This window comes from Leopardus geoffroyi, chromosome C3 (genome assembly GCF_018350155.1).
Source record: "Leopardus geoffroyi isolate Oge1 chromosome C3, O.geoffroyi_Oge1_pat1.0, whole genome shotgun sequence".
Classification (NCBI taxonomy): Eukaryota; Metazoa; Chordata; class Mammalia; order Carnivora; family Felidae; genus Leopardus; species Leopardus geoffroyi.
Window position 1 is genome coordinate 135,331,134 of NC_059338.1, and position 17,037 is coordinate 135,348,170.

The 17,037-nt window shown below is 38.3% G+C and overlaps 1 protein-coding gene across 5 annotated transcripts in view; it reads right to left on the reverse strand.

Annotated features, from left to right (window-relative positions):
* PREX2 (phosphatidylinositol-3,4,5-trisphosphate dependent Rac exchange factor 2) overlaps positions 1-17,037 on the reverse strand; it is a 294,292-nt gene that overhangs the window by 121,885 nt on the left and 155,370 nt on the right. For all 5 annotated transcript variants that reach the window (XM_045454996.1, XM_045454997.1, XM_045455000.1 and 2 more), the window contains 3 exons: positions 12,975-13,159; positions 10,555-10,716; positions 66-285 (listed from right to left, as the gene is read on the reverse strand). In XM_045454996.1, the coding sequence (XP_045310952.1) occupies positions 66-285; positions 10,555-10,716; positions 12,975-13,159 (567 nt within the window). The remainder of the gene's footprint in view (positions 1-65; positions 286-10,554; positions 10,717-12,974; positions 13,160-17,037) is intronic.

The following is a 17,037-nucleotide window of genomic DNA, read 5'->3' on the forward strand; positions in this document are numbered from 1 at the left end:
TGGAATACTTAATAATTGCCTAAAGTACTTTTCATGATTTAAGAAAATCTCAAAAGCTAACATACCTTGCTCAGATTTATTTTCTTTATCAAGAGAATTATGCTTCCTACTATCCAGCTGAACACCAAATGCACTCCCCAGAGAGGTTGATGTTTTGGGATAGGAAACTTCCATTATGTTGACATGGCAGTTGGTAGGGCAGAAATCACTGCTGTGTAATGGGGAAATTTTAGATTTGGCCTGTTTAAAGGTGGGCCAGGCTCTATTCTTCAGTACCCGTGAAAACTGTAAATTACAGAATAAATAAAAAGCAGTTGAACACAAAGCAAAAACTCAAACACTTCACTTCCATCATATGTAACAAAATATTAAAAAATTAAATCATGTCAAGTGGAATTAGTGAAACAAATTTTACATTGTTGGAAACGAAGTCATCATTTTAAAACCCACACATTCATAATAAAGCAAAGCAATATTGGCAACAAATGCATAGGATTCTTTTGAAACTCTGATTACAAGTTAGATCTAAGAGAGTTTTTTTTCTAAGTTTATTTATTTATTTAGAGAGAGACAGAGACAGTGTAAGCAGGGAAGGGGCAGAGAGAGAATCCCAAGCAGGCTCCACACCATCAACACAGAGCCCAATGTGGGGCTCAAACTCATGAAACTGTGAGATCATGACCTGAGCTGAAACCAAGAGTCAGATGCTTCACTGACTGAGCCACCCAGGTGCCCCTAAAAGAAATAAATTTTAAGTGACCAATCCCACTTACTAGGAGTCAGATCCACAGACTGCTAGCAGCTGAGAATCCGACAGAGAAATCATATTGGAATCCAAGGATATGCAGATAGGAACACAATATTTAAAGTGAGGCAAAGCGGCAGAAGAGGACAGCGGTCAGGTGAAGAGTGGATTATTCCAAACATTGTCAGAAAGCCAGTCCAAACCTGAGTCTCAGAACAGGTGAGACAGCAGGTGTGGTGGTGTTGACCCAGAAGGTCGGGACAACAGGCAGAAACAACTATACTTCCCATATCTCCTGCTAAGAACTGCTGAGCACCTGGGTCAGGATCAGCCTGAAGACTGGTGTGGACTCTGCTTTTATGCCACTGAATAAAGTGACACTCAAGGGATCTGCATGACTTCCAAGAACTGCTACTCCACAACTTCGAACCTTGTAATTCAAATCCATCTAATTCTTGCCATGGTCTATATAGCCACCCAAAGTGTGATCTGCACCTAGGTTATCATCTCAAGCTCTCCTCCCCTTGCTCCCTGGGCTCCTTGTTGCCTTCACCCAGGCCTTCTTACATACCATCTACTCATTCTAGGTCTTTGTACAGACTGTTCGGAGTGCTGTGCCCAGAGTGTTCTTCTTCCTTCATTGCCAAACTTACTTCTATGCATTTTCAAGTTCTATGAAATCAGCATGCCTACCATGAGCCTTCATCTAGGTCCAACTTCCTTGGCTAGGTTATAGCACATTGTAATCCTCCTTACAATTATGAATAATCTTCTTATCTCTATCTCAGTGGGTGGTAAATTCTATGAGGGTTATACCTATGTCTGTCTTGTGCTCCTCATGGACTTGAACTGGATTATACTTTCAAAATCAAAGGACCGAGAGCCACCGGTTATGTATGTTTTAGTTACACTTAGGTTATTTATAACATGTGATGGTGGGCAAGTCACTGTCCTTTTACCATTCCTAGTAAAATAAAGATTATGGATAAAATAATCTCTGTGCTCTCTTCTTGCTTGAAAACAATAAGCAGATCCTATTTATTTATACTACTAGTGAGTAGTAATTTGGGCACTGAAAGATTAAAAATTAAGACTAACACTGGTTACCATGCAACTTTTCTAGGTTAAATTAAAAAATAAAGACATAATACCAAAAATCACAACTTACAAGCTCATCATCAGAATATGAACTATTTTATCTACATATTAAACTGTGCTTTCAAATCACATGTCTGAAACTATGTAGCTCAGCAAAGTATAAGCGCACAGTAGCAATTAAAATGGAAGTGGACTGAAATGCAGAAAACTGCCAACAAAATTAGTAACAAATTTGATAATAATGGTATAGTGATAATATCCTAACCACTAAAAGAGTGGAAGTAATTTAGAGAATTAATGTTCTATCCCCTCACTTTACTAATAAAAAACTGTGACCTGAAGACTTATCTGGGAAAGACCTCAAATTGGGAAAGACGCAAACTTGGAGTGAGAAGGTCTTTTCTGTTGCAGTCGCGGGATAAGGCCCCACGGTACACACAAAGGCACAGAAATCAATTTTATCGTGGCACAGCATCGACCATAATAGATAGATATGCTTCTTTTGCCTTCTTTCACTTTAACCTTTTACCTATTTATTGAAAAATATAAAGAGAAGCATCTAGTCCAGACTTGCACTAAATGCTGGAGACACAGCCCTTGCCCTCATGGAGTTCATGGTCTAGTAGGGGACACAGGTGAAAATAATATAATATTCTTATATGTAACATATTATTACAAGTATATGTAATGTACATGTATAAATATATGTACAACTATATGCATCTATAACAATTATATAATAAATATGATAGCCAGGACAACTAGAAATTTGGTAAGTGCTAGGAAGGAAGTGAACAGAGCGATGGGCTGTGGTGTTACTAGAGCGATCAGGTAGACAAGGGGGAATGCTGCCTTTCTAGTGCAACCAGTTTCCTATAACTTTCCAACATGCACCGCAGTACAAACACCCATGGACACAGTCTGTTTCTTCTCCCCATACACTCAGGAGGGGTGTGCAACCATGCCCAAATGGCTGCAACTCTTTCAAAGAGTGTCAGAGAAGAAACTTCTTTGCTTAAGGGCTCTCTCAGAGAAGAAAGAGGCTTATGAAAGCAGTGCTGTCTTCCATCCAAGGGTGTCCCTAGGAAAGGGGGAGGTGCAGGAGGCACTCCACAGTCATGGGTCCTAGAAATGTGCTAAATACATCAAAAATGTACTCCTAGAGGGCATGCCCTAATATTTAATTGTGACACCTTCCTGTAACACACCTAAAGTGAGGAAGGCACAGTTCCTGTGACTGTAGAACACGCACGGGAATGTGTTCTAGCCTGGCCACACGGCGGTAAGTGGCCCTGCCAACATGAACCTGGCGTCTTGTTTGGAAACATCAAAAAGAACACTGAACTCGTTAATCTGCTTTGGAGAAGCGCACAAGGAAAGACAAAAAAAAGCGCTATTTTCCATAAACAAAAATTGCAATTTTGCAATAAAGAAATGTACAGGGTTTAGGGGAAGGTGAGCTGGGATGGACAGCATTTTAGGCCTCTCATGGATAGCGTAGCCCACTTATCCCCACCTTTATTCATCCATCCAACAATTACACATCGAGGATTTTCTAAATCAGGCTCCATTCTAGGCAAGTTGGGAAACATCAGTGAATGAAACAGATTTCTGCCTTCTGGGAGGTTATGTTCTAGTGAAGGGAGAGGCCAACAATAAACATAACAAGTCAATTACACCATGCTAGAACATGATAAGTATAGCTGAAAACAAAATGGAGCTGGGAAAGAGGGTTGGGAATTTCAGAGGTGAGGTGAAGAATGCCCTGCCAATTGTAATCTGGGTAGTCAGGGCAGGCCTCAGTGAGAATCTGGCATTTAAGCAAAATCTTGAAGGAAGGAAGAGTTAGGAATGTGGGTATTAGGAAGAGAAGGCTGCCTGGCAGGGTGAACATTCAATGCAGAAGCCCCAAGGGAAGTGTGTTCCATGTCAGGAAGACTGGTGTGGTCAGAGCACACACTGAAAGGGGAAGGGAAAGGTGACAGACAGGAAATGGGGAGATCATGGGTAGAAGGAGGGCGCAGCTCAAACAGGAGCCCACAGGCCTTTGGAAAGATTTAGTTCATACTGTGATTGAGATCCACAGCCCCTCATAACAAACACACCATCAGTGGGCAAGGGTGGAAGTAGGAAGACCACTCTTGGGAGAGTCAACATTGGCTCACCCTAGGCTGTCAGCAATCACAGCGGTGAGAAAAGGCTGCATGTGGTGAAGGTAGAGCCAAGAGAATGGTATGTGAGAACGAGGAGCAAAGAATGTATGCGAGGTTTTAAGACTGAGCAATGCAGGAGGATGGGTCTCATTCTGAGGTGGAGAAAACAGCAAATATGACAAACTGGAGGGGCAGGACCAGGACTGTATTCTGGACATGTGAAGTCTGAGGTATCTGTTAGACTCAAATGGAGAGGTCAGACGGCAAGACTGAATGTGATCACTGGGGGATGGAGAGCAGAGAGAGAGAGAGAGTCAGGGAGCAAATCCCAAGTTCTGCAGCATGAAGAGATCAGAGAAAAAAGGATGAACAAACGTGGGACACTCACTGTGACTGAGCCACCCAGAAAAGACAAAACCAGATACACAGTCAACTGCATTGATGCTACTAAAACAAGGAATAAGATGATGACAGTAAATGAACTTTGGCAAAATCAAATCATCATCAATCAATGACCTTAAAAAGAGCCATTTCAGGGGCGCCTGGGTGGCTCAGTCAGTTGAGCATCTGACTCTTGATTTAGGCTCAGGTCATGGTCCCAGGATGGTGGAATCAAGCCCTGTGTCAGGCTCCATACTGGGCATGGAGCCTGCTTGAAATTCTCTCTCTCTCTCTCTCTCTCTCTCTCTCTCTTTCTCTCCCTCAGCATCTCTCCCACTTGGGTGCTCTCTCTTTCTTAAAAAAAAAAAAAAGAGCCACTTTAATTACATGTACCTGAGCCCATCTTGAGTGTGTTGAGAATGTCAAGCGAGTGAGACAACAGGAATATACAGCAAGTATAGGTAGTTGTTTTACAGGACAGAGTTCAAGAAATGAAACAGTAGGTAGAGAAAAGTCTGGGGGTCAAGGGAAATATTGACTTTTTAAATCTAGATGATATTAAAGTGTATTTGTATATTGATAAGAATAAGTAATTCTTGGAAGTGGAACTTCAGGTTTCTAATGCACTGGTAGTTAATTCACGAATTATTAACCGCGACAATACATTAAAATCCAATTATACTCACTTGACAAAAAGTGAAAAAACATATAAAGGTAGGCTACTATTTTGAAGATAATCTCCCATTTCAATTAAGTGTAAAACTCTATTGGCATAGTTGTAAAAATTCTGTATCAGAGGAAGGGGACATGAGGAAGTTTTTACCACAAATTTTCCAGACCCATATATCAATCAGTTTGAGGATTTTGTGGCATTAATAACTAAAGGCACTTGGAATATTTAAAGTAAGACTTTGGATTCCTACGTGCAATATTTTTGTGTAAACAGAAACTATCTCTTGAAAGCTCATTAAATATTTATATGGAGGAAACATCCCTAATACACAGAATAAACCCAATTATGGAATTATTCTACAACAGAGAAAGAATCTAGAATTAAAAAGGGTCCCAAGGACAATTTAGGATAAGAATGTTTCTCCAAACAGTGCATAGTTTTATGTCTGGATCACCCACACATCCTGCCCCAAGGAGATTAAATGCCTGCTTAGGATTCACTCTCCAGTAAGGTCTGAAACTTGTCTCATACATGTGCTAAAAAACATCTGTGGCCTGTACAGCTGGGCAGAAAATCAATTATGATTGGGGAAGCCTGGCTATAGAAACTGCAGAAATCAACTTGTTTCTATTTTTAAAACCTAAAACTTTAATAGTCAAAATAAAGGAAAGCCAACCTCTTTGAAATTTTAGTTTCTATGGATACATTTTATTTTACAAAAAAAGAGGGGTGTTTGAAGCCTTCATCTGGAAGAAAAATATGCTACTAAAAATAGCTTCAAAGTAAATACATGAAAATTAAAAATATACATTCACAAATGCCATAGTTTCTGTTGACATGCATCTGATACATAAATGGAGCTAACCTTATGTAACCTAGAAAGGCCATTATTGTGTTAGGTATCTAAATTTTGTTCAAATTAAAAATATTCTTGAAATATTTTCATGCTATCCTTGCTTGTCTTGCTTAGTGAGAAAGGCAGTCAATTATTCTAAATGTGTTTATGGTCAATAAGGGATGCTGAAGAGGATACCTTTGAAGGTGTTTAAATTCTAGTTGAATATAATTTTCTCTTTACTTCTAAAATTAAAAAGAAAAATAAATGAGACAGCATTCCATAGGACTGGACCTAGTCTTCCACTTCCAGCTAAGTGACCTTAAGCAAATTCTTAATCTCCTGGAGAAAGAAGCAGATGGTAGGATTCTTCAGTACATACAGCTATTTCGAGGCTCAAACAACAATAATGTACATAGAAGAGCTTCCCACAATTCAGTGATGTTATTTTTATCATCGAAAATCACTGCCCATTAGCCTGTCCATCTCTGTTTTAAAAGCTTTCTGGGCTGTCAGTTACTTCTGAGAAAGTGTAAGAAATTTTTTACTCGGCAGGTTCATGTTTTTGAGAATCCCCAACATTTTGGGAAAAACCCTGTTCCTTTTATGCTTCTAATCCTACTCCCAACATAACACTCTCCAGTTTATCACAAACCATATTTTTGTTAAAAAACAAGGTATAACACCTTCTTCATCCACCATAACCAATCCATCATAGAGCTATATATATTTTACCTGCTATGTATCGCTTGGATTGATCCTTTTCTCTCTATCCCCAAAGTTTCTACATGAGACCAAGTCATCATCAACTCGTACTTCTTACAAACAAATCTGATTATTATGCCACTCTAAAATATCACTGGAAAACTCAGATTTTGGCAGTTTTCCTTTTAATGGTATCTAACTCCAATCCGTTCTAGTGTAGGCAACATGCCAGTTCTTCATCAATAAAATCAATCTCATTTCTACATCGTGGCCTTCATTTACAATATCTCGCTTTACTTGAGTGCCATCTCTACTCCTCTTCACTCTGAGAAATCTTTCCAACTTACAGCAGCTAACATCTGCTGACCATTCAATCCACAAAGATTTCTCCTTTACTGAACTGCCACTGCCGTAGTAATCAGACCCATACTGTTTAGCTGTGTAGTGAAATTTAGCAGTGGAATTTGAACGATATATATGCTGTGTAGTACAGTGTCAAATTGCAGGTAAACAAACAAAAAACAGATTTATAATAAAAGGAAGCAAGGTTCAAATTCCACAGCTGTTTGCAGTTGCATGCCTTTAGGCAAGTTACTTGACCACTCTGAGCCTCAGCCACTTATCAGTGAAATAGATAATGTATCTGAAGTCACTGTGTGGATAAAATTATACAACATATGCAAACTGTAAAATATCTATGCAATGCCTGATATGACAGCAGATTGCTATAAACTGATGTGTGCTGCGTAACTCCAGGGAGCACCATCATAGAGAAGAGGGTATGGGGTGCCAACACATTCACCCAGTCATCGTGGCACCTCCTAATAGGTTAAGTAGTCAGTATTATTATTACTTACTTCATGTATTTTGACCTGCCTTCCATACAGATTTTAGGTGTGGGAGGGGAGCCATCCTTAAGCAATTACTGCCTACATAACAGGTATGCATTTAGTAAACGTTTACCTGTTCTTCCCGCCCCAACCTGCAATAAATTTGCTTTTGTGAAGCTGAGTTTTTGACGCATGCCATTGGCTTTCAATAAAGAGTGTATGAAAAATATCTGCACATAAAACAAACTGCCGCTTCTTTTTCAGGGATATGTTTACAGATACCGCCCTGACATTTCCTGGTGTCGCCTCTTTGAAATTCAGCGTGAGAGATTTCTTTTAGAACTTAGTCTAAGAAAAGCTTTGCTTCTCTTAAGAAACATGTATTGGGGCGCCTGGGTGGCGCAGTCGGTTAGGCGTCCGACTTCAGCCAGGTCACGATCTCGCAGTCAGGGAGTTCGAGCCCCGCATCAGGCTCTGGGCTGATGGCTCAGAGCCTGGAGCCTGTTTCCGATTCTGTGTCTCCCTCTCTCTCTGCCCCTCCCCCGTTCATGCTCTGTCTCTCTCTGTCCCAAAAATAAATAAACGTTGAAAAAAAAAAAATTAAAAAAAAAATAAATAAATAAAAGAAACATGTATAAATTATAGGGATGCTGATAAATATGTGATAGACTGTATTTATTTATTTATTTATTGTTTTGGTTATCAGGAAACTGCAGGTGAAATATAATATTCCACTTTAGCAACTAACTAGCTTTAGCACTTGCTGACCTTATCACCTTTTTCGTGGTCTATACCATTTATTGTAATATAATTTTACCTATAAATGTATCTGCTAATTTTCTGCCAATATCCATTCTCTCTTTCTTCTTTTATTAATAAAATTCTCTGAGTTTTATTTGGGCACATGGATGTCCAGTTTGAGACAATATTTCTCAGTCTGCTTTCACTAAATGACTAATTGCATGTGAACAGGAGTGATGTGTACAACTTCCAGGTCGTGGCCTCAACAGGAAACTCTTTGCTCTCCACTTCTTTTTTGTCCTGAGGGGCTATAACTTAGACATAGTGCTGATCAGCCAACCTTGACCTTGTGGAAGAGGGCAATGTCTTAGGGGAGACAGCAAAACTACAGAAGCAGCCCTAGAAGACTGTCAATCCAGTCCCCACTGGACTCCCAGCCCGTTGAACCTTCATGTGAGTGAAAAATCAACTTTCAATTTTAAGCCCATGTTATCTTGGTCCTTCTTACAGCAGCTGAATCAATACCCTATCTAATATATCCTCATCCTGATGTTCTGTTTTTACTCACATAGTTTACTTTTTTCATGTATATTTTTAAAGATATTTCTACTGCTTTTGTTTTTTTGTATGAATGGAGAGAAGTAGGAAGAAAATAAAAAAAAAAAACAGAAAGAGAAATGACCCCCAAACACTGACAAGTTTGACAACTAGAATCTGTCTCAACGCCTATCATACTTTATACAGATCCATTTCTGAAAGAGAATGATTCTCTTTTCAAAATGTGTTCAAAAGGGAATGCTAATTTGTATTTGTTTCGACCTTTTAAATTTTACCTCAAACACTGTCCTATCTTAGAGAGAAAGGAGAAATAAAAAGAATCTTCTGCTCTTCAGCAACAACAAAGCATTCATGGAATCTTTCCTGAAATCAAATAGGCGAACTGAGCTCAACAATCATGGAAAGAGAATTAACAGATGTGACAATTAAGTGGTAATCTTGAATATCATTTTTCTTCATGTGAATGGATTTATGAAAAATCAAAATAGCAACTCATATTCAACTTCACAAGATAAACATTTACGGAAGTCCTAAAGAAAAATATGGTGATCCTTCTTCCCCATGTCCCACTCTACCTGAGGTAACCAGTGTTCAAGTATTCATTTCTACATTTCCCTATTCTCATATAGCCCTATCTGGACATACATGGGCTTATCTTTTACTTAATATATCAGGAGTGTAAAACATATAGATTAACTCACATTCAGAAACACTGAGATAAATAATATTTCCTCGGATGGCTGTGCCAAATTTTAAACAACCAGCCTCATTTTGAGGGAAATAATTTAATTAGCTAGTCTACTGACAAAAATAGAAAAAAAAAAAAACTTACTGTAGGATATATTTTGGACATCAACTTCTAATTCTATCTCTAAATTATATCAAATCCATCGAACTTTCTCTGTCTCCCCATCTTCACCACAGGCCAACCTATCATCATCACTCACTGGGACTATTCCAAGAGCTTTCTCCTCATATCTATGCCTCATCTCTTCCTAGCAATCCATTCCTACAGAGGAGGCAGCGCCATCTCCTAAAAACCTAAATCAGATGAAGTCACACACGTTTAAAAGCTTCCAACTCTTCTTGTTGATGTGCGAAGAAAATCCAAACTCCTTCCAAAGTTCCAAAAGGTAAAAAGCTTCCAGAGTGCTTCTTCCTGGTCCCTGTCTGAGCCTCCAACCTTATGACTTGGCCATATTCCCCCTGACACCCTGGCTGCTTTCCGCCCCCGCCCCCCACTTTGGAGCCCCAGGTGAACTTTATTTACTTCTTTGCTGCTTACCCCTCTCAAATATAAATACCCTGAGAGGGAAGATGTTCTCTCCTTTGCTGCCATATTCCTGGCACCGAGAACAGTGCTTGGCATATAAAATGTGCTCAATAAATATGTCAAATAAATGTACAAATCAGTCAATTTCAAACAGACTATGTTCTGTGTACTTTCTGATTGAGAGCTCTCTTCCCTCTGTTGAGATAAAAAGAAAAGAACTACTGACTTCAAAATTTCATGGCCTGGATTTACATCCCAACTCTATCTTTTGCTAGAAAGTAACTGAATTCTTTAGGCCTCAGTTACATGTCGAAAATGTGGAATAATGACCTAGCTTTCAGGTTTGCAAAGATCAAATGAGGTTAATGGATGTAAAGGCATTTTAAAAACTCTAAACTCTAAAATATTACATAAATAAAAAAAATAAAATGTTATATAAATGTTATTATTTCAATAAACTGGTACACAAATAAGCAATGAAAATATCAATAAGTGAATTAAATTGGACATTTAAATTATTTAAATAATATATACATGTCAAATAAGGAAACAGAAGTTTTACCTTTTTATAACTGGATATTCTCTGACATATGTGCTCAATTTTTTCACTGCAAAAGGCACTGAATTTATTATGAAGGTCAGTAGGAATCACTTCATTTAAAGAGTTAAGGCTGGTGCAGTTTTGCACAAAATGATCATCACTTTTAGCCAGGGCTTCAAGAATCTGTAGTAATACACGCACACACACACACAAGTAAAGAAAACCTTCAAAATTAGCCAAATACAATCTTCACAAGTCTAGAACACAGAGTGACATTCCCCAGCACACTTCTTTTCACTGCCTGGGATTTCTATGTTCAGTAAAACTCTCACCGCAAGGTGATGGACTTGTGTGTTTGCCCCTCGTGTTTTGCCTTCTGCTGGCTATAAAAGGTTACCTGAGGGAAGTGAGTGGACTTCAAAGACTGCCTGCTGGACAAATCAGTATGCTCTGATGTGGGAACACATTGCCTATATTTTAGTCAGTTACTCAGAACTTTTTTTTCCCCCTCAATTTGGTAGTAGAACAACAAAAACTAAGGAAAACCTATAGAATGGCATCCTTACTTTCTACTGGGAGCCCAGTATAGAGAATGCAGACAACAAATGTTTGCTGAAGAAATGAATACATGAGAAGAAATTCTCTTACTAACATAAAATCAATGTCAGTTGCGGTATCTGAGCACCAGCTGATAAACACATCAGATAAAAGCGTCCATGTGATATTTTAATTAGTAAATCCTTTTGAACATTTGAATCAATTGTAAGGCAGCATTTGTGTGTGTTTGTGTGTGTACCTACCATTGATCACTGGGAATTTCCAATGAATGGAGAATTATGTGTCATATTTATGATTGTTCAAAGATTGCAAGGGTTGATTGCACCCTTACCTGACATTTTCATAATACTGTACGAGACAATGTATAGATTCTATGTTTATTTGAGCTCCCTCACAGGAAGCTCCACTTCCCTGTCTTGCAGAATACAGAGTGTGAGTTTTTGGTTTAATCACTACTCTAGAAAGTAGAGCTCAATTCATCATTAGCTGTGTGATCTTGGTTCAATTTCTTAATTTCTTTGATACTCTTTTCTTCAAATATGAAATAGAAGTATTTTCAGTACTTATACAGTTGTCATATATAAAATAATCCATGTAACTTCGCAAATTTGAAATAGCTAGAAAATGGATAAAATAATGATAATAACCTGGGTCCAAACTTATATGGATTGCCTTGATAATATAACATATTTGGGCAGAGGTGGCATTTTGAACATACAGATGCTATATCGAAAGATAGAGTGGTACAATGTCATCAGAATAACGCAATTGTTTTGGAAGCTGACTTTCAGAATATAAAACAAAAAACATAAAAAAGTATTTTTGAAACAGTGCATTTGGATTTCTACATTATTTTCTGCCACTATAATTTAAAAAAATACATACTATTAATGCTAAATCTATCTCAGCTACACAAACACACACATAATGAAACAAGAAGTGACATGTGAATAAATAAAAGTAGTGAAGCTATATGTCGTATTTCTTACTTGTAATACCTGAATCCTCACAAGGTGATATAAGAGCAGATGCAGGGGTGCCTTGGGGGCTCAGTTGGTTAAGCATCCGACTCTTGATTTTGGCTCAGGTCACAATCTGACATTTGTGGGATTGAGCCCCATGTCAGGTTCTGCACTAACCTTAGTATTCATTCTCTCTCTCTCTCTCTCAAAATAAATAAACATTTAAATAAATAAATACAGATGAAATACTAAAACTCAGACCTGGGGAGTATCCTCCAATAGGAATTTTATTTATTCACCTGGTGAAAGGATCATGAAAAGCAAGCACAGGGCCATCTTTCACTAACCACATGTTTTATCGATTTGGATGAAAACTCTCTTACTCCCTATCTTGCTTTAGCCTAAAGACTAAGGGTGATATCCTTCCCAATTAAGAATCACATAAATGTCTGAAGATCTATTCATAAATGGATCACTGAGCTTTGCGAAATTATATGAAATAAACATGAGACTTGGAGAATTTGAAATTTCTTATAATACATTTCATGACTTCAAATACTTTTCAGAGGATTATCTACATTTAAAAAAGCACCACCTGTCATGAAAACCATCTGAAAGGTATTCATGATACTGAATCAACAGATGTAGCAAACTTGCTAAATGTAGAGAAGCCTTTGCCAAATCAACTAACATTTGCCTGGGCAAGAGTCCCATCTAACATAACACTGTACTCCAAAAGAGATCAATAAAAAAAGAAGATTGTATGCATACTGAGTAATGGGGGGAAAACAGAAAAGAAAGTTGAATGAGCTGACAGCCGAAGCATACACAGCTGTTTACGTTTTGGGAAGTGGGGGTGGGGGAGAGTTTCAGTTACTTTATTTAGAACAAAATCCCTTGTTTTCCCAGGATCACTCATACCTTGGCAGTGAGGCTGAAGAAACCTTTGGGCTCAATCATCTTCTCCACCACATTGCACTTTATCCCGGCTGTGCTGTCATACTCATACACAACACCATATTCCAGGTGGACGTTATCCACAGTCAGGCTCACGTGCTCCTTCTTCCCGTCGATGATGGCCATGGTGTTAAACTTGTCAATCACCTCTGGAACAAGGACAGTTTTCATTCAGCAAATTCAGGAAGGGTTTTGTTAGTCTCTTCAAATAATTTGAGTGTCTCTGAATAATGTTTAAAGGTTTCTTTAAAGAATGGATAAATCTAATATTGTTGTTAACATTTCTGAAACAAGAGCACTTAAAAAACATATGTTTGAATGATCCAAATCTCACCATTCCAACATGACTAGTCTTTGCACATCCATTTTGATCTATCAACCATATGTATGCCTATTTATACCAATATAAACATTATATATACAATTTTATAATTTTTATTAAAAGCATGCATGACTTAAAGTCAGGGTTCCTAAAACTGCCTCAAACATTGAACGAATACTTGTTCAGAGGAGGAAAAACTACACAAAGCCATACGGAAGAAGCAGAAAGGAGATGCACTAATCATTTATTTCAGCAGACAGGATCCCTGAATTTTCCCAAACACCATCTTCTGCAGATAGCTCATAGAGAAAATTTGTCATTGTTTGCTATAATAACATTTTCATCTGGAATGTCTTCCTACAGGTTTTTGGCCTACAATCAATCCGCTGATATAAAAACACAAAAATCTGAAGCAAGAAACCACTGAGAAACCTAACAACAAATATTAAATTAGCAAAAACAGAATATTAATTAGATAAAAACAGTTCGATAAAAACAGTAAAAATAGACAAAGGCAGAATAATGGTTTATCTTAAAATAACTGAGTCCCAGAATAGCTAGAAACCAATTATCAGAGCATCTCAGCAACCCTTTCACTGTGGCACCAACGACGATGAGCAAAAATCAACTAACTCTAAATGAGGAATAAAGGGCTCAAGATAATGTCCTGAGATTTGTCCTAGTTTAAGTAAACAAGAAAGTTACTGTGTCATAACAATCTTGGTGCTCCAATGTGGTTGAAATATTTCTGATACTGTTCATGATCTGAGTGGTTCCTTCCAGGAGTGGAGGGAACACAGCTTTCCCTAAGTTGACCACCCCCGTATGATCAGTACAGGGGATTATGTAACTATGCTGGTTGGAAGAAACTAACAGTACAATAAAAATGTCTAACGATATCTACCAATAATATAAATGGAAAGATATCATGAAACTTTAAGAGAGGATTCAAAGACTTCTGTGAAAAAAGTGTTGAAACAATAATTCAAGGTATTTGTCAAATGCAAACATAAATTTAATTGCTTCCATCCCTTTACCCTTGGCGAAGAAGCCACTGAATCCAACAATCTGTATCTGGTTTGTTTCACTGAGAGAACAGAAACAATAGGAGTCCTTATCAAAAGATCTTTCTCTTTCTCTAATAATGTTTTCACATTATTAGTTTGCCTCAGTACCATTAATGTTAGAATATAGTAAAAGTTACTTGAATCAAGAAAGCATTTTCAAAGGGACCCTAGACCTTCTTTCTAAACTAGGACTTCAAATTTTTGCAGGCATACAGATCCCATCTTGTCAAAATGGAGACTGTGATTCAGTAGATGGGTGGGGGTGGGATTCTGCATCTCTCCAGGTGCTGCTGCTGCTGCTGCTGCTGGTCTGTGAACCACACTGGATTAGGAAGGTCTACACAACATTTAAACTCAAAACAAGGAAACGCATTTTAACCTGGGTTTGAATCCTCATCCTACCACTTACTGGCTTGGGCAAGTCCCTTAGGCTAAGGGTTAGGTTAAAATAAGGATACAACAATAACACTTTTTTGAGAGTTTCCTTTTTAATGCCTTTATGAGATAATCCATGTAAAACACTTAATAAAGTGCCAAACAAAGTGTAGTAGCTATGACGTGTTAGTGACTATTATTACTTATATAGTTCACATAATATCTATTTGGAGATTATGACTTAAGAAACTGGCTTGAATATACAAGATTTTTAATAATTGGGACAAGGCACAGGCACATTAAAAAACAATACTACTGTAAGCAAATAAGGAGTGATGTGGGAAACAAAAGCAAATGAAATATTATACTTCCTTACTGTCTACAGCCTATTGACAAGTCCTTGGAATAGGCAGAGTGACCTTCCTCTGGCTCAGCTGCCTCAATGATGACACTTTGCTAAGGGCAAAGGGAATCTTAGCCTGACCCCCCACAGGATCCTGGAAGTCTACTTTAACATATAAAATTCCTTTGAGAAGGAACATACTTAAAGATCATAAAAGCCATTTATGAAAAGCCCACAGCTAACATCATCCTCAATGGGGAAAAACTGAGAGCTTTTTCCCTGAGATCAGGAGCACGACAGGGATGCCCACTCTCACCGCTGTTGTTTAACATAGTGCTGGAAGTTCTAGCATCAGCAATCAGACAACAAAAGGAAATCAAAGGCATCAAAATTGGCAAAGATGAAGTTAAGCTTTCACTTTTTGCAGATGACATGATATTATACACGGAAAATCCAACAGACTAAACCAAAAGTCTGCTAGAACTGATACATGAATTTAGCAAAGTTGCAGGATACAAAATCAATGTACAGAAATCAGTTGCATTCTTATACACTAACAATGAAGCAACAGAAAGACAAATAAAGAAACTGATCCCATTCACAATTGCACCAAGAAGCATAAAATACCTAGGAATAAATCTATCCAAAGATGTAAAAGATCTGTATGCTGAAAACTGTAGAAAGCTTATGAAGGAAATTGAAGAAGATATAAAGAAATGGAAAAACATTCCATGCTCATGGATTGGAAGAATAAATACTGTCAAAATGTCAATACTACCGGGGCGCCTGGGTGGCGCAGTCGGTTAAGCGGCTGACTTCAGCTCAGGTCGTGATCTCGTGGTCCGTGAGTTCGAGCCCCGCGTCGGGCTCTGTGCTGACAGCTCAGAGCCTGGAGCCTGTTTCAGATTCTGTGTCTCCCTCTCTCTCTCTGACCCTCCCCCGTTCATGCTCTGTCTCTGTCTCAAAAATAAATAAACGTTAAAAAAAAAAAAAAAATGTCAATACTACCCAAAGCTATCTACACATTCAATGCAATCCCAATCAAAATTGCACCAGCATTCTTCTCGAAACTAGAACAAGCAATCCTAAAATTCATATGGAACCACAAAAGGCCCCAAATAGCCAAAGTAATTTTGAAGAAGACCAAAGCAGGAGCATCACAATCCCAGACTTTAGCCTCTACTACAAAGCTGTCATCATCAAAATAGCATGGCATTGGCACAAAAACAGACACATAGACCAATGGAATAGAATAGATACCCCAGAACTAGACCCACAAACGTATGGCCAACTCATCTTTGACAAAGCAGGAAAGAACATCCAATGGAAAAAAGACAGTCTCTTTAACAAATGGTGCTGAGAGAACTGGACAGCAACATGCAGAAGATTGAAACTAGACCACTGTCTTACACCATTCACAAAAATAAACTCAAAATGGTTAAAGGACCTGAATGTGAGACAGGAAACCATCAAAACCCTAGAGGAGAAAGCAGGAAAAGACCTCTCTGACCTCAGCCGTAGCAATTTCTTACTTGACACATCCCCAAAGGCAAGGGAATTAAAAGCAAAAATGAACTACTGGGACCTTATGAAGGTAAAAAGCTTCTGCACAGCAAAGGAAACAACCAACAAAACTAAAAGGCAACCAACAGAATGGGAAAACATATTTGCAAATGACATATCAGACAAAGGGCTAGTATCCAAAATCTATAAAGAGCTCCCCAAACTCCACACCCGAAAAACAAATAACCCAGTGAAGAAATGGGCAGAAAACATGAATAGACACTCTCTAAAGAAGACATCCGGATGGCCAACAGGCACATGAAAAGATGCTCAACGTCGCTCCTCATCAGGGAAATACAAATCAAAACCACACTCAGATATCACCTCATGCCAGTCAGAGTGGCCAAAATGAACAAA